The sequence below is a fragment of the Sciurus carolinensis genome, chromosome 3 (assembly GCF_902686445.1).
Source record: "Sciurus carolinensis chromosome 3, mSciCar1.2, whole genome shotgun sequence".
Taxonomy (NCBI): domain Eukaryota; kingdom Metazoa; phylum Chordata; class Mammalia; order Rodentia; family Sciuridae; genus Sciurus; species Sciurus carolinensis.
Window position 1 is genome coordinate 137,827,717 of NC_062215.1, and position 22,071 is coordinate 137,849,787.

The 22,071-nt window shown below is 35.4% G+C and overlaps 1 protein-coding gene across 1 annotated transcript in view; it reads left to right on the forward strand.

Annotated features, from left to right (window-relative positions):
• The window catches only part of Ankar (ankyrin and armadillo repeat containing), a 65,001-nt gene that overhangs the window by 17,957 nt on the left and 24,973 nt on the right, over positions 1 to 22,071 (forward strand). Inside the window, exons 7-11 of the mRNA XM_047543878.1 lie at positions 1,704 to 1,739; positions 14,670 to 14,871; positions 16,269 to 16,477; positions 19,439 to 19,543; positions 21,170 to 21,411. Of these exons, the coding sequence (XP_047399834.1) occupies positions 1,704 to 1,739; positions 14,670 to 14,871; positions 16,269 to 16,477; positions 19,439 to 19,543; positions 21,170 to 21,411 (794 nt within the window). The remainder of the gene's footprint in view (positions 1 to 1,703; positions 1,740 to 14,669; positions 14,872 to 16,268; positions 16,478 to 19,438; positions 19,544 to 21,169; positions 21,412 to 22,071) is intronic.

Below are 22,071 nucleotides of genomic sequence, written 5' to 3' on the forward strand. Positions count from 1 at the left end.
AGCATGAAAAACAGTAAAGTTGAAAATGAAAGTGGTGGTTCACTGTAACTGAAAAAGGAAATAATGACAAATTGTCTGATGCAACAATAGACAAAAAGAAATGGTGATTTTATATTTCAATGAGGTCAGTTACATTAATAAGCTGTATTAAATTTTTGCATATGCCAAATTAAAATATTATGCTTTAACAAATTCTTTAAGCCAGGCACAGTGGTGCACACCTATAATCCCTTCAGCTCTGGAGGCTGAGGCAGAAGGATCATGAGTTCAAAGCCAGACTGCTATTGTTTAGATGTGGTATCTCCCAAAAGCTCACATGTCAGATAATACGAAGTTTTGGAGGAGAAATGATTGGGTGATAGCCTTAACCTAATCAGTTAATCCCTGATGGGATTAACAGAGTGGTAATTGGAGGTGGGTTGGGTGTGGTTGGAGGAAGTGGGACGTGGATATGGAGTATATATTTTGTATCTGGAGAGTGGTATATCTCTGCTTCCAATTACCATGCAAGCTGCTTCCCTCTACCATACTCTTCCACCATGATGTTCAGCCTCACCTTGAGCCCCACGGGATGAACCTGGTTGTCTATGGACTGAGACCTGTGAAACTGTAAGCCTCCAAATAAACTTTTCCTCCTCTATAATTGTTCTGGTCAGATCTGTTAGTCACAGCAGCAAAAAAGCTGACTAAAACACAGCTTCGGAAACTTAGCAAGGCCCTAAGCAACTCAGTGAGACCCTGTGTCAAAATAAAATATAAAAAAGGACTGGGAATATGACTCAGTGGTTGAGTGCCCCTGGGTTAAATCCCAGGTACCAAAACAGAACAATATAAGAACAAATTCTTTATCAGTATGATTCAAAATGTCATATATAAATTAGTAGTAGAGTGCTTGTCTGGCAAGTTCAAGACCCTGGGTTTAATCCTTAGCACTGAAAAAAAAAAGATTTATATGGTACTCAGATTCATCCAACTCAAATAAAATATTCCATATATTATAGAGTAACCTTGTTAAAATAAAGCACAATTCAGTCAAATTTAAATGCAATGTGTAGCCTATTATTTAAAGATGTTATCTTTAAACCTTTTTTGATGGGGGCCAGGGGATACTGGGGATTGAACCCAGGGGCATTCTACCAATCAGATACACCCACAGTCCTTTATATTTTTAATTTTGAGACAGCGTCTTGCCAGGTTGTCTCAAGCCTTGCTGAATTTCAGAGACTGACTAACTTGAGATCCTCCTGGCTGAGCCTCCTGAGTCACTGGGATTATAGGCACACATCACTGTGCCCAGCTCTTTAAACCTTTTTCAGTGTGAAAAGAAACACTGGCAAATTAAAGTCTCATTCATCCTCTAACTTCTTGGATTTATTTCCATTTGTTGAGAATTGAGTAGATAGTGAAGTATGAAAAATGTAATAACTCTACTGACAATATTATTATTTAATCAACACAAAAGTATCCCAACTGTGGGTTTTGACAAGCTACTTGAGAGGTAGTTTCCAACTGTTCTGATGTAATGTCAGGTGTGAGCAATTTTCCAGGATGGCTTGACTAGAAGTTACACTCAATCCTCTTTGATGCCATCCTGCCTTTTATATATAAATATAGTCTTCTTATTCATACACATCTTTCTAATTTAGGAAATTGTTATATATTAATAATAATCATGTTTCTATGTGTGTTACCTTTTAAAACAGAGTCATCCAAAACGGACACAAAAAAAGAAAGAAATGGTAAGACCTAAGTCAAATAAAGCATATTTAAAGGTAACTTTGTATATTAAAACTTTTCTTATAGTATATAATCTGCAAAATGCTTTGTCCCTTGAGAATGTCACATAATGTTTCATATCTATTTTGAAGTATAAATTTTTATGTCCATGGTTATTTGTTGATACTCCTCATATGTTTTTGGTGTTCTCTCTCTCTCTTTCTCTCTCTCTCTCTCTCTCTCTCTCTCAGCTGCAAAATATGTTGTCACCTCCATTTATTTTTAGAAGTTCAAGTCCCTAAGTTGTTTTTACACCTTTAATAAAAGCAGTTAATATAATTTAGATACTATGCCATCCAGTGTCAGTAATGATCTATGAGATCTGAGGAATGATTATTCTTTACTTCCTTTTAATTTTGCAGTTCTGGGGATTGAACCCAAGGCCTCATGCATGCTAGACAAACACTCTACTGCTGAGCCACATCTCCAGCCCAGAATGATCATTCTTGTCTGAGGCAATAGATTTGACATAAATATTGGGTTTGGAGAAAAACAGAAAAATATGATGTTTTACCTTTCTCTATTAAGAGACTGGACCTCCAAACTCTATTTAATATTATTCAAGGAGAGTTTATTTATAAGGAAACCACATTAAAAGACATGAATTGACGAGGGGAGGGAATAGTTACTTGAACTGACCACCTTTCATTGGTGGAGGAACACTGCAAACCTGAAACGACCTTAGAGAGGGAACCCAACCTCATTCTCTTGCTTCCTCTGATTTCCTGCCAGTGCTCCCCATTGGCAGATGCTGACAAGAAACCAGAGGACAAGGGTTATGAAATCTGTAAGGACAGAGAGTAGGGTAAATAAAGGAGGTTAGTGAACCCAGAGGGGAAAAATTCCTATCCTGCAGGAATTTACAGTTGAGTAACAACAGCGTGCCTCTCTCTTTCATGCTTTCTATTTTTATTTTCCAAGTATCACTGTGACTACAAGGATTTGGTCTCTTTTGTTTCCCAGAGTTCCCTAAGACTGAGAATAATGTCTACCCTTAGTAGGTGCTCAGGAAATATTTGTTAAATGATTGCATGTTAGTTGAGTGCAGAGTAGCTTTTGATAATCACTGTCATAGTTCACGTACAATAGTATACAATGGAAAGTCAGAGAAAGAGATAAATATGGTTTTCAGTCCCAACTACAAGGTTGACGGCTACAGAATATTTTTTTCAGACTATATACATACCTTCAAAACTTTTCTGATTCTAGTGTATCTTAGGACAGCATTTCTAATCCTCACATGATTTTCAAGGTAGGCTGAATAATTTTGTTGTATGTAGGAATCACTCAGGGTTCTTGTTAAAATGCAAATGCTGATTCAGTGGGACTACTGTAGGTTAGGGTTGGACCAACATACTGCAGTTCTATTAAGCACACTTTCAGTAGTAAAGGGGGAAGTAAGAATTGGATTCTTTCCCTGAGGTTGTACTGAAAAATATTTTTTTTTTTTGAGAGGGAGACTGGCATGGTTCTGGGGGGGAAAAAGAACTCTTCAGGTCTTTTTTACGTTTCTCCTGCTGAGAGCAGCAAACTGCTTTTCATGGATTGAGATCAACCGTGATTAAGGCTGCTGGGAAATCTCACTTACAAGCTAAGTGTTAGCAGACTTTTGCCATGCATTTCCATCTTCCTGTCTGACTACCCATATTTCCACCCTCCCTGTCAGCCCTGCTTTCTCCATTGAAGAGTACTAGCTTGATGTGGCTCCAGTTCAGATTCATGGGTAACACATCCCCTCAACACTCAGCAGATTTTCAAAGTTCCAGCTTCAATATGACATATCCAAGTGTATATACTACACGAGTGCTGAAACCCAGTTTTACCTACTTTTCTCTCTTGAACATAGTTGTAGCTAAATGTGACTTCCCTTTGACATATTCTGGACATATTCTGGAGAGATTCCTAAGATGGAGAAGTATGCTAATCAGCTTTATGTTACTGTGACAAAATATCTGATAAAAACAGCATAAAAAGATGATTTATTATGGTTCATGGTTTCAGAAGTTTTAGTCTATGGTTGGCTGGCTCCATTGATTTTCATCCTATTGTGAGGCAGAACATTATGGCAGCAAGAGCATGTGACAGAGGAGGCTGCTCATCTCATAGTGGCCAGGAAGCAAAAAGAGAGAGAAAGATGAACGGTCTAAGGTCCCAATATTCTCTTCAAGGGCATGTTCCAAGTAATGAACTTCCTTCCACTAGGCCCCATCTTTTTAAAAATTTGTTCTAATTAGTTATATATGAGAGTAGAATGCATTTTTGACACATCATGCAAAAATGGAACAAAACTTCTCATTCTTCTGGTAGTACATGATGTAGAGTCACACAGGCCGTGTAATCATATATGCTTGCAATGTAATGATATCCAATTCATTCTACTATCATTCCTATCCCCATGCCCTCTCTCCTACCTTCACTCTCCTCTGTTTAGTCCAAAATCATATGTGAATTAGCATCTGCATATCAGAGAAAACATTCTGGCTTTGGTTCTCTGGGATTGGCTTATTTCACTTAGCATGACAGCCTCCAGTTCCATCCATATACTGGCAAATGCCATAATTTTATTCTTCTTTAAGGCTGAGTAAATATGATTGTGTATATGTACCACACTTTCTTTATCCATTTATCTGTTGAAGGGCACCTAGTTTGGTTCCATAGCTTAGCTATTGTGAATTGAACTGCTATAAACATTGATGTGGCCACTTCACTATAGTATGCTGCTTTTAAATCCTTTGGGTATAAACCTAGGAGTGGGATTGCTGGGTCAAATGGTGGTTCCATTCCAGGTTTTCTGAGGAATCTCCATATTGCTTCCCAGAGTGGTTGCACCAATTTGCAGTCCCAGCAAGGTATGAGTGTATCTTTTCCCCCCGCATCCTTGCCAACATTTATTGCTGCTTGTATTCTTGATGATTGCTATTCTGAATGGAGTGAGATGAAATCTCAAGGATAGTTTTGATTTGTATTTCTCTAATTGCTAGAGATAATGAACAATTTTTTCATATATTTGTTGATCAATTGTATTTCTTCTTCTGTGAAGTGTCTGTTCAGTTCCTTTGTCAATTTATTGATTGGGCTATTTGTTTTTTTGGTGTTAAGTTTTTTGAGTACTTTACATATCCTGGAGATTAATCCTACATGTGAGGTGCATGTGACAAAGATTTTCTCCCATTCTGTAGGCTGTCTCTTCATGTTCTTGATTGTTTCCTTGCTGTGAAGAAGCTTTTTTGTTTGCTTCCATCCCATTTACTGATTCTTGATTTTACTTCTTGAGCTTTAGGAGCCTTGTTAAGGAAGTCAGTTCCTAAGCTGACATGATATAGATCTGGGCCTACTTCTTCTTCTAGTAAGTGCAGGATCTCTTTTCTAGTGCCTATGTCCTTGATCCACTTTAAGTTGATTTTTGTGCAGGGTGAGAGATAAGGGTCTAATTTCATTTTGTTACATATGGATTTCCAGTTTTCCTTGCACCATTTGTTGAAGAGGCTATCTTTTCTCCAATGTATGTTTATGGTGCCTTTGCCTAGTATGAGATAACTGTATTTATGTGGATTTGTCTCTGTGTCTTTTATTCTGTACCTTTGGTCTATGTATCAGTTTTGGTGCCAATACCATGCACTTTTTATTTCTACAGATCTGTAGTACAATTTAACCTCTGGTATTGTGATGCCTCCTGCTTCACTTTTCTTCTAAGGATTGCTTCCACTATTCTGTGTCTCTTAGTTTTTCAAATGAATTTCATGACTACTTTTTCTATTTCTATGAAGAATGTCATTGGGATTTTAATAGGAATTGCATTACATCTGTATAGTGATTTTGGTAGAATGACCATTTTAACAATGTTTTCATTGTAGAAGTCTTTCACCTGTTTTGTTAGATTGATTCCCCAATTTTTTTTTGAGGGTATTGTGAATGGGGTAGTTTTCCTATAGGCCCCACCTCTTAAACGTTCCATTACCTCCCTGTAGTACCACAGAGTGATAATCAAGTCTCTAACACATGGTGTATGGAAGACATTTAAGATCCAGACTATAACAATAAGTGAGATTTAACTTGGTCCATCAAGTTGAGGTAGTATTTAGGTAGGCAAAAAGGAAAGAAGGTGGTATTTCACTTGGATAGAACAGTAAAAGCAAAGACCTAAAGTTTGAAAATAAGATTAGGACCAGGTGATGATTAATGTTTTATCTGCTATGAACAGAAAGTTCCAAATTGAAGAAAATTAAGCAATTTCTCTCCCTCTCTCCCCCTCTCCTTCTGTGTGTGGCTTTTTGTAAGTTAGTGAACTTCATTTTTACAGTGGGTTTTAGGTTTACAGAAAAATTGAACTGAAGTACAGAGTTCCTAAACCTATACACCTTCCTACACTATTGACATCCCCCACTACATCTGCTACAATTGAAGAACCTATATTGACACATCATTACTCAACCTCTGTAGATTAAATTAGGGTTTATTCTTGGTGTTTTGCATTCTATGGGTTTTAACAAATAAATGGTTAACAACATGAATCCACCATTGTAGTATCCTACAGGATGGTTTCACTGTCTCCACCTATTCTCCCTACTCCCAATCCCTGATAACCAGTGATCTTTTAAATGCCTCCATAGTTTTCAGAATGATATCTAGTTAGACTCACAGTATACAGCCACTTCAGTTTGGCTTCTTTCACTTAGTAATATGTATTTAAATTTTCTCCATTTCTTTTCATGGATTGATGAATCATTTCTTCTTATCACCAAATTATATTCCATTGTGGGAATGTACCACAGGTTATTTATCTGTTTACCTTTTGAAGGACATCTTGATTACCTCCCAGTTTGAGCAGTTATGAATAAAGCTGCTATAAACATCCATGTACGAGTTTTTGTCAAGGATTATGATTACTGGATTAATGAATTAATTACTGGATTAATGAATTAATGAAGAGTATGTTGAGTTTTGTAACAAACTACCAAGCTGTCTTCCAAAGTGATTGTACCATTTTGAACTCCCATCAGCAGTGAATGAGAGCTTCTGTTACTTCACATCCTAGTCTGCTGTTGGTACTGTCAGTGTTTTGGATTTTGGTCATTCTGATAGGAGTATAGTAGGATATCATTGTTATTTTATTTTACAATTCCCTAAGGACACATGATGTTGAATATTGTTGCCTATGCTTACTTGCCATATTTATACCTTCTTTGTAGAGACAATGGTATAGATCTCTTGACAAGTTTTAAATTAGTTTATTCGTTTTCTTATTATTTTATTTTAAGGATTCTTTGTATGTTTTGGATAACAGATCTGTCTTTTGCAAATATTTTCTCCTAGTCTCTGGCTTGCACCATCACAGGTGCTGAAAGGTGATTGACTTTTGTATTTAAACTTGTATCTTGCAAACTCCCTACAATCACTTATCAGGTAAAGAAGTTTGGTTTTTTTACCTAGTTCTTTTGGATTTTCTGTATAGATAATCTTGTCAACTGCAAACAAATCCCAATTTTATTCTTTCCTTCCCATACTGTATAGCTTTTATTTCTTTTTATTGTTTCATTGTATTAGGTAATACCTTGGGCCTTTTTGTATTGGTGTAACAGAATACCACAGACTGGATAATTAATAAAAAACAGAAATTTATCTGCTCATAGTTCTCAAGTCTTGGAGGTCCAAAATCAACCTGTTAGCATCTGGTGGATTTTTATTTTTATTTTTTGCAATCCTGGGAATTGCACTCAGGGTTTCATACATGGTAGGGAAGTGCTCTATGACTAAGCTACATATCCAGCCCTGGCATGGATTTTTTTTTTTTTTTTTTTACTGTGTCTTCAAATGGCAGAAGGCAGGAGGGCAAGAGAGAGCAAACCCACTTCCACAATTCCTTTTTATAGCAGCATTAATCCATTCATGAAGCTAGGACCTTTATGACTTAAATTTCTCCCAAAAAGCTCTACTTCAAACCACTGTTCTGTTAGGAATTAAGTTTCCAACCTTAGAAGATAGTTGCATTTGGGATTAAGATTCTAACATGAATTTTTAGAGGGGACAGAAATATTCAAACCATAACAGATAGGACCTCCAATACAATGTTGTAAAATATTGATGTGAGGTTACCACCTTTCCTTATTCCTGATCTTAGTAAGAAAACTAAATTTCACACCATTAAGTGTGATGCTAATGGTAGTTTTTTTTTTTTTTTTGGTAGACCTTGTTTATCAAGTTGAGGAATTTGCCCTCAATTCCCTATTTGCTAAGCATTTATATCATGAATGTGTGTTAGATTTTGTTAAATGCTTTTTCTGCATCTATTGATGTGATCATGTGATTTTTCTTCTTTAGCTTTTTAATGCAATGGGTTACATTAATTGATTTTTGAACATTGAATCAGCCTTTCATACCTGTGATGAATTCACTTAGTCATGGTATATAATTCTTTTTATTCATTGTTGAATACACTTTACTAATATTCTGTTGAGAATTTTTACATTCATGTTTATGACACATATTAATCTGTAGTTTTCTCATAATTTTTTTTGGTCTGCTTTTGCTACTAGGGTAATTCTAACCTTGTAAAATGAGTTAGAAAGTATTTCCTTTGCTTCTTTATTCTGAAAGAGATTATACAGAATTGATACAACTTTCTTCCTTAAATGTTTGGTAGAATTCATTAGTGAACCCATCTGGGCCTGGTGTTTTCTAATTTATAAGGTTACTAATTATTGATTCAAAATTTGAAAATAGATATATGCCTATTCGGATTGTCTATTTCTGCTTGTATGAGCTTTGGTAGATTGTGTTTTTTAAGGAAATGGTCCATGTTAACTAGGTGATCAAATTTGAGCACATACAGTTGTTCATAATATTGCTTTATCATCATGTTAATGCCCATGATATCTGTAGGGATGAACTACTTTCATTTCTGACATTATTTGTGTCTTCTCTCTTTTTCTCTTGGCTGGATAGATGCTTTGTGGTTTTACTGATCTTTTCAAGAGACAATTTTTATTTTGTTGATTTTCTCTATTGATTCCCTGGTTTAAATTTCACTGATTTCTGTTCTAATTGTTATTATTTTTCCTGCTTTCTTTGAATTTAATTTGCTCTTCTTTTTCTAGTTTCCTAAAGTGAAAGCTTTCATTATTGATTTTAGATCTTTCTTTCTTTGGTAATGTATACATTCAATACTATAAATTTCCCTCCAAGTACAGCTTTTACAGCAGCCCACATGTTTTTATTTTCATTTTGTTAAAAAAAGATTTTTGCTTTTGTTTATTTGTTTGTTTTGGCAACACTGGTTAAACCCAGGGGCACTCTACCACTGAGATGTACCCCATCCCTTTTTCTTTTTTTTATTTTGGGAGAGGTTCTCATTTAAGTTGCTGAAGTTGGTCTTGAACTTGAAATCCTGCCTTAGCCACCTGAGTCTCTGGATTACAGTCAAGTGTCAGCATACCTGGCCTTATCTAACTTTTTTTTTTTAAACTGGGGACTGAACCCAGGATGCTTAACCACTGAGCACATTCCCAGCCCTTTTACAAATATTTTATTAGAGACAGGGTCTTGCTGAATTACTAAGTGCCTTGCTAAGTTGCTGAGACTGGCTTTGAACTCAAAATTCTCCTGCCTCAGCCTCCCAATCCTCTGGGATTACACAATTGTGCCCCTGTGACCATCTTATTTAATCTTAATCATATCTTAATGGCTCCACCTCTTACACCACAGTCAGATTTAATTTACATTTTCTTAATACCTCACAATGGGGTTTAAATTTGAACACATGAACCTTTGGAGGGCACATTCAAACCACAGACATTTTTTAATCTCCAAGTAATTGTTGACTTTCCAGTTATTGTCATGTTACTGATCTCTAGTTTACACTGTGGCCTGAGAACAGACATAATTTTTATTCTTTTAAATCTATTAAGATGTGTTTTATAGCCCATAATGTGGCCTACCTTGGTGAATTTGAATGTGAGAAAGGGTGTGTAATCTGCTCTTGGATAAGTAGTCCATAGATGCAAATTTGATTTCATCGATGTAATGTACTACTTAGTTCAATTATATTTTCACTGATTTTCTACCTGACTTATCTGTCCTTTTATGATACAAAAGTGTTAAAGTCTTCAGCTATTTTAGTTGACTCATCTATTTTACCTTGCACTTTCATCAGTTTCTGCTTCCCATATTTTATGCTTTGTTATTAGGCACATACACATTGAATGTTGTTATGTTGTCTTGTAGTACTGACACATTTTCATTATGTAATGCCCTTCTTTATCCAGGACAATCTACCTTTCTCTAAAATTTGCTCTATCCAAAATTATTAGCAACCTACTCCTGTTTTCTTTTGATTAGAGTTAGTGTATTATGTCTTTCTCTATGTCTTTACTTTTAATTAATGTATTTCTATACTTTCAGTGGGTTTTTAAAGACACCATTTAGTTGGATTTTGTTTTTTGATCAAGTCTGATGATCTCTGTGCTTTCATTGGTATATTTAGACCATTGAGGTTTAAAGTAATGTTGATATATTGGATTAATATCCACTATGCTTGTTACTATTTTCTTTTCATTGCTCTTGTTCTTTATTCCTGTTTTTCTCTCCTATGCTTTTATTTTTTGTCTCTTGTGGTTTAATTTTGCATTGTATATGTTATTTTCTCTTCTTCCTTTACATATTGGTTATACTTTATTTAAAACCCTTTTCCAATGATTGCCATAAAGTTTATAACATATTCATTTACAATGAATACAGGTCTACTTTCAAATGGGTAGCACAAGTATTTTGATAGCAAAATATTCTTAAATCTTCCTCCTATCCCTTTTATCATTGCTTCCATAATTTTATTTATGCATATGCACAAATAAGCATGTCTATATTTGAAATCCTTGTTGTTATTATTATTTTGAACACTTATCTGTTAGCTTGATTAAGAAAAAGAAAAATTCTTACTTTCATTTTTTCATTCTCTAACGCCCTTCTTTCTTTCCATTACAGAGCTAAGTTTCTGACCTATATCATTTTCTTTTTCTTTGAAAAAATTTTCAACATCTTTCAAGTCAGGTCTACTGGCAACAAATTCCTTCAAGTGTTATTTATCTGAGAAAGTCTTTATTCCTTTTATACTTTAGGAGAAAATTTTCACAGGGTGAAGAATTCTAGGTTCATCATTTCTTTCTCTTGTATTTCACTCCACTGTTCTTGCTTGCATGGTTTCTGGGTAGAAGGTGGATATAATTTGTATTTCTGATTTGTATCTCTGTAAATAAGGTGTTTTTACTGACTTCTTTCAGGATTATTTTTTAAAACTCTTATATTTTCTGTAGTTTGAAAATTATATACTGAGGTGTATTGTTTTTTGTTTTTTTGTTAGTTCACTTGTATTTATTCTGCTTGGTCTTCCCTGAGCTTCCTGGATCTGTGGTTTGATATGTGACATTATATGTATTGTTTCAAATATTTCTTGGGTTCCTTTCCTTTCTTCTTTTGTTCTGTTTTTTTCAGACTTTGTTTATCAGTTTGAGGGTTTCTATTGTTATATCTTCAAGCTCAGAAATTCTTTTCCTCAGCTATGTCCAGTCTACTAATAAGCTCATTAGAAGCAATATTCATTTCTATTACAGTGTTTTTGATCTCTAGTATTTCTTCTTGTTTATTTCTTAGGACTTCCCTCTGTCTGCCCACCTGTTCTTGAACACTATATACTTTATCCATTAGAACAATTAGCACATTAAACATAGCTGTTTCAAATTCCCTATCTGGTATTTCAAACACCCCTGCTATGTTTGGTTTTTGATGTTAACTCTGTCTTTATAAAATACTTCTGTGCTTTTTAATATGTCCTGTAAATTTATCTTTATAACTGGACATGATGTAGGAGGTCAAAGTAACTGGTAAATAGGCCTTTAGTAATGTGATAATAAGGTATGAAGGGAGGAAAAGTGTTCTATAGTCCTATGATTACATGTCAGTCTTTTAGTGATCTTGTGCCTCTGGACTGTAAATTTCACCAGTGCTCCTTGGTCCTCTCCTCTGTTCCTTAAGTGGGACAGGATGTCTAGAGGAGGATGGAGTTGGGTATTTTCCCCTTCCCCTAGGTAGGTCAGTCTCTGAGAAAATTCCGGCATAATAATGATAATAGTTTTTCCTGAAGGCAGACTTTGTTAAGAACATCAGAATGCTATGGAGTATTTCAAAATGGTACATTTTCTCTCTACCAGAAGCATAATGAAATTTCTAACAATGTATCCACTGTGAGGACCTGAATGAACTCCCGATGTAAAACACATAAAAGCATGGGGCTCCCTACTATAATTGGTCCCTATAGAGTTGTTTTTTTTTTTTTTTTTTTTTTTGTACTGGGCATTGAACTCAGGGGCACTTGACCACTGAGCCACACCTCCAGGCCTATTTTGTATTTTATTTAGAGACAGGGTCTCACTGAGTTGCTTAGCACCTCACTTTTGCTGAAGCCGGCTTTGAACTCAGGATCCTCCTGCTTCAGCCTCCCGAGCTGCTGGGTTTACAGGCATGTGTCACCACGTGCAGCTCCTATGGAGTTTTTTAACTCTTACATATGTTCATGCTGAGACTCTACCAACTTGTCAATTACAGTTAAAGTTTTCCTCTCCCAGTACTGGTTCCCACAGAAGTTTTTGCTAGTGAGTTTCTGCTCCAGTAAGTTGTGATTCTCTGTATCAATGTGTCTGACTCTTTAATTTGGGAGACATCAGTTTGCCCTGTGACCTCACTTCTCTATTGAATCAAAGAAGGAATATTGATTTTTCACTGAGCTTAGATTTTTTACTTGTTAGAACAGAGCAGTTTTATTTATTTATTTATTTTTACAGGATGGGGAGGGTGGTGGTTTAACCTAAGGCCTTGTACATGCAGGCAAGTGCTCTACCACTTAGCCACCTCCCCAGTCCTTTTTATTTCATTTTATTTTCAGACAGGAACTCATTAAGTTGCCTAGGCTAGCCTCACATTTGTAATCCCCCTGTCTGAACCTCCCAACTTGCTGGGATTACAGGCATGCAGCACTGTGCACAGCTTCTGGAGTGATGGTTTCTAAGCTCCTTACATGCCGGACCAGAAGACTAAGCAATAATTTGAAATACAGTGCTTCACTGAGGAAATACCATTTAAGCTGAAGAATGAATGGGAGTTAACTAGATTCTGATAAGAGAGGAGTTGTTTGGTAGAAGGAAGATGTCAGCAGAAATATCCCAGCATGACCTGATAATGTATCATTCAAATCAGGGAGTCTTGATAGCAAAAAGAGGGAACTCCTCATAATTTTGGTAGGGTAATAGGACTGCCCAGTACTTTCCTGGGCAACCTGGGATGTATGATCACCCTACTTTTGGGGAGCTGTAAAAAAGTCACAATGAAGAAAATGAAGTATGTTTGGGTGTTTGAGAGTTGTAGCTAGTTGTTATTCATAATCAGATGGCCTTGAGAAGCTACTGAAAAATTTTAAGCAAGAAAATGAAAATATCAAGCTTAAAGTTTGTAAAAATGGATAGGGTAAGGGTAAGAACAAGGTGAACATATTAGGAGGTGAACATGGCTTTGATTAGGCTGATGGTAACAGTGGAGATAGGTTCTTGAAAAACACAGTCTTAGTGAGGGGCTGATGATAGAGACAAAATGACGGAGGGGGGTGTCAAGAAGCATTGCAGGTTTTTGGTTTGAGGAGTAATTAGACTATGATGTCTTTCACTGATTTAGGGAGGAATGAAAAAGGACCAGGTTTGGAGAGAAGGACAGGAGTTGATGTGTGGAGATGCTTTAGTGAGATATTGTTGTTATAGATCTGGAGTTCAGAGAAGAAATCAGACATAATCTTGGAAGGTGTGAATTTGTAGATGGTAAAAAAAAAAAAAAAAAAAAAGAAAAAAAAACACTGAGAAGAGAAAGAAGTCTAATATGGAGCCTTAAGGTTCATTTAGATATTGGGACAAAGAGAAGGTCCTAAAGGAAACTGCAAAGAAGTAGCAGTTAAGGGAGGAGAAATAGGGATTATGATATCATCAATGCTAAGGGAAGAAACTATTTTAAAAAGGAAGAAGTGGGCAAAAGTATAAAATAAAATACTGTTAAGAGACAAGATGAGAATTGTCATGCTGTTATGGTTTGGCTCTGGAATGTCTCCCTAAGACTCATGTATTGAAGGCTTGGTCCCCAATGCAGCAATCTTCAGGTGAGGTTTTTGGGAAGTGGTTGTTGGATCATGAAGGCTCTGACTCAACAGTGTATTAATCCATTGATAGTTTAATATTACTGGAAGGTGGTAGAAATTGTAGATAGTAGGACATGTTTGGAGGAAGCAGGCTACTGAGGGTATGCCCTGGAAATTAATTTATTTCTTATCCTTGGTCCCTTCTGGACCCCTGTCCCTCCTTCCTGACTGACACAGGTTGAGAAACTTTCTTCCATCAGGTCCTTTTGCCATGATGTTCTGCCTCACCCCAGGCCCAAAGTAATGGAGCCAGCTGACCATGGACTTAAGAAACTGAGCTAAAATAAATTTATAGTCCTAAGTTGTTTTTCTCAGGATAAAAGCTGACTAACACAAATGCCTGCTAGATTTAGTGACAGAGGCCCTTTGTGAACATATTTTTTCCAACTTCTAACATTTGAACAAAATGAAAAAAATCATAAAAAGAAATAGCTTATTTTACATATTGACATAAAATTTCAAATATTTAATATTTTCAATGTCATTTATCTTTCTTCATTTATAAGGAAGTATGATATTTTAATAGTCAGATATCATGAGTTAAATAAATTCATCCTTATAGTAATTATTTTGGAGATTTTTATAAGCTCTGTGGTTGGCTACCAAAAAGGCAAGCATTTATAGAAGTGCTAATTCTCTAACGACTGACCTAATTGTCTACCCATTCTAGGTCCAACACCTTTGCACCTGGCTGCACAGGCTTGTTCATTAGAAACAACCATCTGTCTACTCTGTTTCAAAGCTGATTACACACTTTCTGAAAAAAGAGGATGGATGCCGATTCACTTTGCCGCTTTCTATGACAATATCTGCATCATCATTGCTCTTTGTAGGAAGGATCCTACTTTGCTAGAAGCTGAGGCCACAGCTGAGTAAGTTATTAAGCACTCATAAGAATATAAATTTCTGCTTTCGTGCTTTTCCTACACACAGACAGTAAAAGGCACAATTGATATGGGTGATTTGAAACTTAAACAAAGCTAACTCTGAAGTCCTTTCTGGTCTTTTTCTCCTATCACTTATCTTTAGAATTTAAAAGATAAGATCTTCTATCAACCTATGCATGCTTTCCACAGGAATAAGGAGTGAGCCCTAGGGAGATTTTCCTACCTTGTCCCAATAATATGGTTCCACAAATTCGTTTATCAGGTTAACTACTTAGTGCCCTGGGGGAAGTCTGAGACTAGGGAGTAGAACATTGTTCTAAACTGAACCCTATACAACCTCGAGGCAACTCTTGACTCCAAACCAAAGGGAGAAAAGTATCTAGTAGTATATGGGAGAGAAATACAGTTTAAAAAAAGAGAATAGTTTGAAATAATAAAATATCCCAGTCTTTTGTTTCACGATTTAGCTGAGAACCAACATTTGGGTGGAGGCATAACTTCTTCTGAAGGTACATTCTTGTCTAGGAATCTAAAGAACAAGTTATTATTTTGAATCTCTGAACCTTTTTAAAGAATAGTTTCATTCATGTCTTTCTAGGTCTAGCCAGTTCATCATTATTCAGTGACAGGCTAGCATACTGGTTTGACAGTTTTAAGGGCACTGGCTTCCTCCTGTTGCTCCTTCACATATTGCTTCCATATCATGGCACACAATGAAATCCTATTTCCATTATCATGCCTACATTTTAGCCATGAGAAGAGCAGAAGAGGAAAAGCACTGGCGCACTCCTTTCTCTTTAACATTCTGTTGACCAAACGTGGTCATATGGTCGTACCTATCTATAAAGGAAGTTGGGATGCAGTACTGGGTTTGATAGCTATGTGCACAACCAAAAGATATTTACTATCTAAAAAGCATTTGTGGATTTTTCAGAAAAACTGTTACTTTCTACCACAATGAGAAAACTGGGATTTAAAAATTGGAAATGAAGTGTGTAGAAATGGGTTTGAATACTACCTGGGCCTTAGTTTCACCATTTGTGAAATGTGCTAATTATATTTAACTTCCTTTTTCCTTCACTAAAGAATTATTGAAAGGATTATATAAGATGGTTTATTCAAACTTTGTGCATTATCAACTTTCAAATAAACTATAAGATATGATATTTAAATTGGGAAGGAGGACAGGGACCTATACTAGGGACAATTAGTGGAGGCAAACTGTTTACATGTGGAATATAGAGAATGAGAATTTATAAGGAAGAGAAGATGATGGTATAAATCAGAGTGCCTTCAACAGCACTTGGAATAGCTTAACAAAAAGTAAATTGGACACTATAAGTGTGCTCAAATATTATTCTAATGCATTCCTTGATTTTTAGGAATCAGTGTACTCCGTTGCTACTGGCTGCCACTTCAGGAGCACTGGACACCATTCAATACCTGTTTTCTCTTGGTGCTAACTGGAGAAAAACAGATATTAAAGGAAATAATATAATTCATTTATCAGTGCTAACCTTTCACACAGAAGTACTCAAGTATATAATAGAATTAAATATTCCTGAACTTCCAGTTTGGAGAACTTTGGTAGGTGAGTATAGAATACATAATTTCTTTGTAAATAAATGTTCTATTATTTGCTCAATTATTGATATTTACACAGAAATAGTGCAAATACAATATTACATATATCCTATTTTATATGTTTAAAATTATGAAATAAAATATTTTATGAATTAAAATCAGAAAATACAAATGATAAAGATTTATACTTTTGTGTGCTAAAGTAGTTTATTTCTAAGTTAAAGATCTGTATCCCCAAAAGATTATATTTTACACAATTTTTTATTTTACAAAGTTCTCAGAAGTCAAACCATCCTCTCCTCCATCAAAAAAGTGAACTTTTTAAAAAAGTAAAGGGAGAAAAATAAAATGTAAGTGGAAAAGACTGCATCCAATTTTCTTAGCACCTAATTTAGAGACTAATTTAGCAAACTCTTCATATTTTGATAAGTATTTTGTGAAAAATTCTGTTTGGAGGATTTTCCCCAGAATTTGTGGTTTATCTAGACAGAAATATTATAAGGGAAAGAGTTACTAGACCAATTTAATGTACATATTTAATTTTACTCCTTCTCAAGACCCTCCTAAAATTATACAAAGATTAAATAATAACACTACCACCAGTAGCAGGTTAAGTATTTAAGGAAAGACAAGAAAAGATACAGCAACAGTAAAATGTCAGATGGTGGAAATATGTGCAAGTCTTAGGACTTAGCTGGCCAGAGAAAATCATTGCAAGCCAAAGATGGCAAAGCAGAGAACCTCTAGGACTTAAATATGTCCTCAAAAGACTTGAGAAACAGCAGTGCTAGTCAGGAGTGCTCTCCTTGGAGCCTAACCAGGAAAGACCCAAAGATACTGAGGCTAGATTCTCCTTGACAAACAGAAGGGAAAAGGACCTGGGAAACAGAGAGTCTCACCCAAGAGAGAAGCAAAGGTAACTTCATGGATGGCAGCAAAGGGAAGTTCCAGAATGGAACTGTATACCCAGCCTAGAGGCAGGAGGAATTGTCAATGGGTAGAAACAAATCTAAGAAGATGAAATAAGATGATAAATTTTTACCTATAGTGAGAGGTAATAAAAGTGAGAAATGAGACATGATTATGGTACACTACAACAGTCTTCTGTGAATAGCATTTGTATAGACATCTTAATGAAGTGCTGAATATTGATATCATTAAAAACTATAAATACGGTCAAAGGGAAGCAAGAGGAGACGGCAGCACTGTGTTGAAAGAGCTAGTTTCCCTTTTTTTTCATAAAACAAAATCAGTAAATAATATCTAAAATTAATATAGCAAAATGTTGCAGTATGTGGAAGTAAGTAGAACTATAGAGATGTGTAAATAGCAGAAGGTATTGGGAAGAGTTCAAAGAGGTTATATTTGGAGAGATGAACCAAAAATAGTAAGAAAGGTAAGGCCACAAAACAATATTTTGTTATAGGCTTTTTAGTAACATTTACCTATAAATCATGAGCATAATATGAAAACTAATTATAGCAAAAACAGAAGAATTGAACAAGAAGGACTGATTTTTTCCAACAATTTATATATTTTTGGATGGGACAAGTAGATTAAAGATTTTCAACACCATTTTACTGGTTTAAGAAGTCTGAATATCTGGTTTCAAAACTGCTTAGTACCAATCTAAGAATTTGCTGGCTAACAGGAACATATTCCAAGTATATCGACCCAAGAGATGTTGGAAAAGTTTTCTTTGTTTATTCATATGCATATATATTATCATATCTTATCCTTTTTAGATGAGAGAACCGTCCTATTATTTTTAATAGACTAAACCATTGCAAATACCTAACCTAATAGTAGGAAGTTTGGTTCTTAACAGGAACCGCTTAATGGCAAAAAAAACAAAAACCTTGCTGGGAGCAGTGGCGCATGCCTATAATCCCAGCAATTTGGGAGGCTGAGGCAGGAGGATCTCGAGTTCAAAGCCAGCCTCAGCAAAAGTGAGGCACTAAGCAACTCAGTGAGACGCTTTCGCTAAATAAAATACAAAATAGAGCTGGGATTCTGCCTCAGTGGTTGAGTGACCCTGAATTCAATACCCAGTACCAAAACAAAAACAAAAACAAACAAAACAAAACAAAACAAAACAAAAAACTCATGGCCCCTTGCTTCCTACAACCATTGTTAAGAAGTCTTGATAATGAAGAAGCAGAACAATAAACATGAACATTTTGCTTTGCCTTGAGTACTGCAATAACTCCTCCTCCTTGCACTACCCTTTTCCCCTATGGGTAAAAGAGAATTAGTCGGTTTATTAGAAGTCTCCAGGATTAGCCCTTGGAGTGGAAGCTGAATTTTAAAGCAGTGCCATGGTAGTACCAGCATGGATTTGGTAGTAGAGTGAGTAGATGAAGAGATGAAGAAAGGATAGGTCTGTGGGTATTTCTCACACTTTATTTTGTTAGATTTCTATTGGTGTAACAAATACCTGAGATAATCAGCTTATGAAGAGGACAGTTTATTCTGGTTCACAGTTTTAGAGGTCCATGATTGGCTGGCCCCATTGCTTTTAGGCCTGTGCAGGGCAGTAAATACATCATGGCAGGAGCTATGGCAGGGGAAGCCCATTTACCTTATAGCTGAACATGGGAAAAAGGAAGAAAAAGGGAAAGAGTCCCACAGTCCCCTTCAAGGGCATGCCCTCAATGACCTAAAACCTTGTACTAGGCCCCACCTCTTCAAGGTTCTACCATTTCCCAATAGCAAGCAACAAGCTGGAGTCTAAGCCTTTAACACATGGACCTTTGGGGCACATTTCAGATACAGTCTGTTTAGCACCTCTCAGAAAGAGGGCTATGCACAGAGGGGAATTTAATGCATGCAATTGTTGGTCACCATGTTGATCTTAACTTTTGGGTTAACTTTGCCTAGATGGAATAATAATAATAAATGATAATGCATCATTTCATTATCTCTTATGTGAATTACAGCTTGTGCTTTTTTGTTGAATACTTACCAGAAATGTTGCAGTGTGAAAGCTTTAAACGAAGGATGATGGCTGTAATGTCCTTAGAAGTAATTTGCTTAGCAAACGATTGGAACTGGAAATGTATTTTGGATGCAGGTGATGCAAAATCTATTAACTATCTTTTTACTATGCTATTTTAAGTAGAGATCTATTATATTCAGATTAACCACTTTTAAAAAATATATTTTGGGGGTTGTGGTGCTGGCAATCGAACCCAGGACCCTCTACCACTAAGCTGTACTCCCAGCCCTAATATATTTTTAAATTGTAAAAGAATCTTTTTAGTTGGCTATAAGCTCTTCCCTGTTTTTCCCAAAGATCATTTTCTTTATCTGCCAATGTTTACATTTCATTTTCCATGTAGAAGCTGCTCAGGATTCAAAACTACATAAATTTTAGAGAAATTCAATTTTTCTAAAAGTTTGCGAACTTAAAAACTAATATTAAGGCTGGGGAGATAGCTCAGCTGGTAGAGTGCTTGCCTTGCAAGCACAAGGCCCTGAGTTCGATCCCTAGTACCGCAAAAAAAAAAAAAAAAAAAAAAAAAAAAAAAAAAAAAAACTAATATTAAATTACTTTATCATACTACTTGTATATTTAGAATTTATCCAAATTCTGTCTTTACACAATTTATGTTTAAAATTAAAAAAGCAGAGGGCTGGGGTTGTGGCTTAGTGGTAGAGCACTTGCCTAGCATGTGTGAAGCACTGGGTTTGATTCTTAGCACCATATATAAATAAATGAATAAAGTAAAGGTCCATCAACATCTAAAAAAAGAGCATAGAAAATGTGAAACTGGGTTTGTAACTATCTCTGCATTTAGAATTTAAATTAATTTCTTAGCCTTTCTAGTCTGGTTCCCTTGTTAGTACAATGGTTCAATGTCATAGTTCTTTTGAGAACAATACTGTTCAAAATAACTTCCTGAAATGATGAAAAAGTCCTATCTGTGCTGTTGGATGTGGTAGGCACTACCCTAATGTGATGTTGAACATAGATGAAATGCTCCGTAAGTAGAGTTGGATCAACAAGTTTAAATTATTTAATTATAGACAGTCACCTAAGAACATGTAAAAAAAAGTTCTGTGCCCCCAAAAGTTAACCATAGACTTAAGTAATGAAGGATGTTTCATTTCAGGTAACTAAACATATAAATAAGCAAAGCCCTAATTATACACAGCATATTTTCCGGTTCTTTGTGTATGTTCTATAAGATGCTCTCTTTTTATTTCATATTGAACTGATATAACAATCATCCAACTTAAGTCAAATTTTCTGTTTTCACCATGCCTAATAATTTCCATCTTTGAACCAATGAGTTATGAGGCTAATGTTGAATTTTACTACATTGAACACTTTTTGTTTTGCTTGTTGGTATAAAATAAGTATAAAATATAATCTTTAAATAATGCACAAACATTCACACCAAGTTGATACAATAACCAAAACTGATTGCTTTAAAGCCAAAATACAGTGTTTTAAATATAGTGTTTTAAAATGTATGATTGTGTGCTATGTGAAATCAAATCTATGAATGAAGAGCTGTCTATACTAGAGAGAAGACAGAAAAGTATATTCATGCACTTTCAAATTATTATTTTGTATCTTATGGAATTATTCGCTAATGATTTATATTGCAGTGCCCATAAACACCATTTAAATCTTGTCAAGATAATTTGACTACAAATAATTTGTGCTTTTTTGGGGGTCTTTTCTTTATAGGCACCATTCCTGCCTTAATTAACCAATTAAAAAGTCCCAAAATAAAACTACAATGCAAAACTGTTGGATTATTGAGTAATATTTCAATCCATGTAAGTGTAGTGAATGCTTTGGTAGAAGCAGGAGGCATTCCAGCGTTGATTAACCTTCTGGTTTCTGATGAACCTGAACTACACTCTCGCTGTGCTGTCATTCTGTATGATATCGCTCGATATGCAGACAAGAATGCCATTGCCGAATATGTAAGTTCTTTTCACAGAACATCATTATGTTTGTGTGTGTGTTTTGCTGCAATTGAGCCAGTGCCTCATGCATGCCATGCAAGTATTCTACCACTGAGCTACATCCCCTGCTCTTATAGAACATTCTTGTTTCATAGTAATTCCCTCATATAGACGCTAAAACGAGAGAGACCCAAGTTGGTAAAGGGATGAGAGGAAACTGAAGAAAAATACTTTTCTAAGAAATTGGCATTTGAGTATAGCTTTAAAGTAGAACGGGTGTTTTTCCATATGTTCATATATATTGATTGTTTCTTATGTTTATAAAAAGATATTACACTACCATTCTAGCTATTTCTATCTGGCTGAGAAATGGAGTCTAATTGTGTACCAGAAAGAGAGAATTAGAGAAAAAAATTATTATTTTGGTGAACTTCTAGTAATCTTTTGCATGCCGTATTTCCTCAAAATCTACTTTATTATGTCTGCCAATACTATTTAAGATCTTTTGATAGATATTTATAAGTGAAGTTCCTTTATATAATTTTTTTCAGCTTTATATAGTTGCTTCTTCATTATAGATTGAGTCCTTTACATTATAAAACATACTCTTTTGTCAAGTTTAATACTTTTACCTTAAATTCTAACTTGTATAAAATTATGTTTGTATTCTGTTTTCTT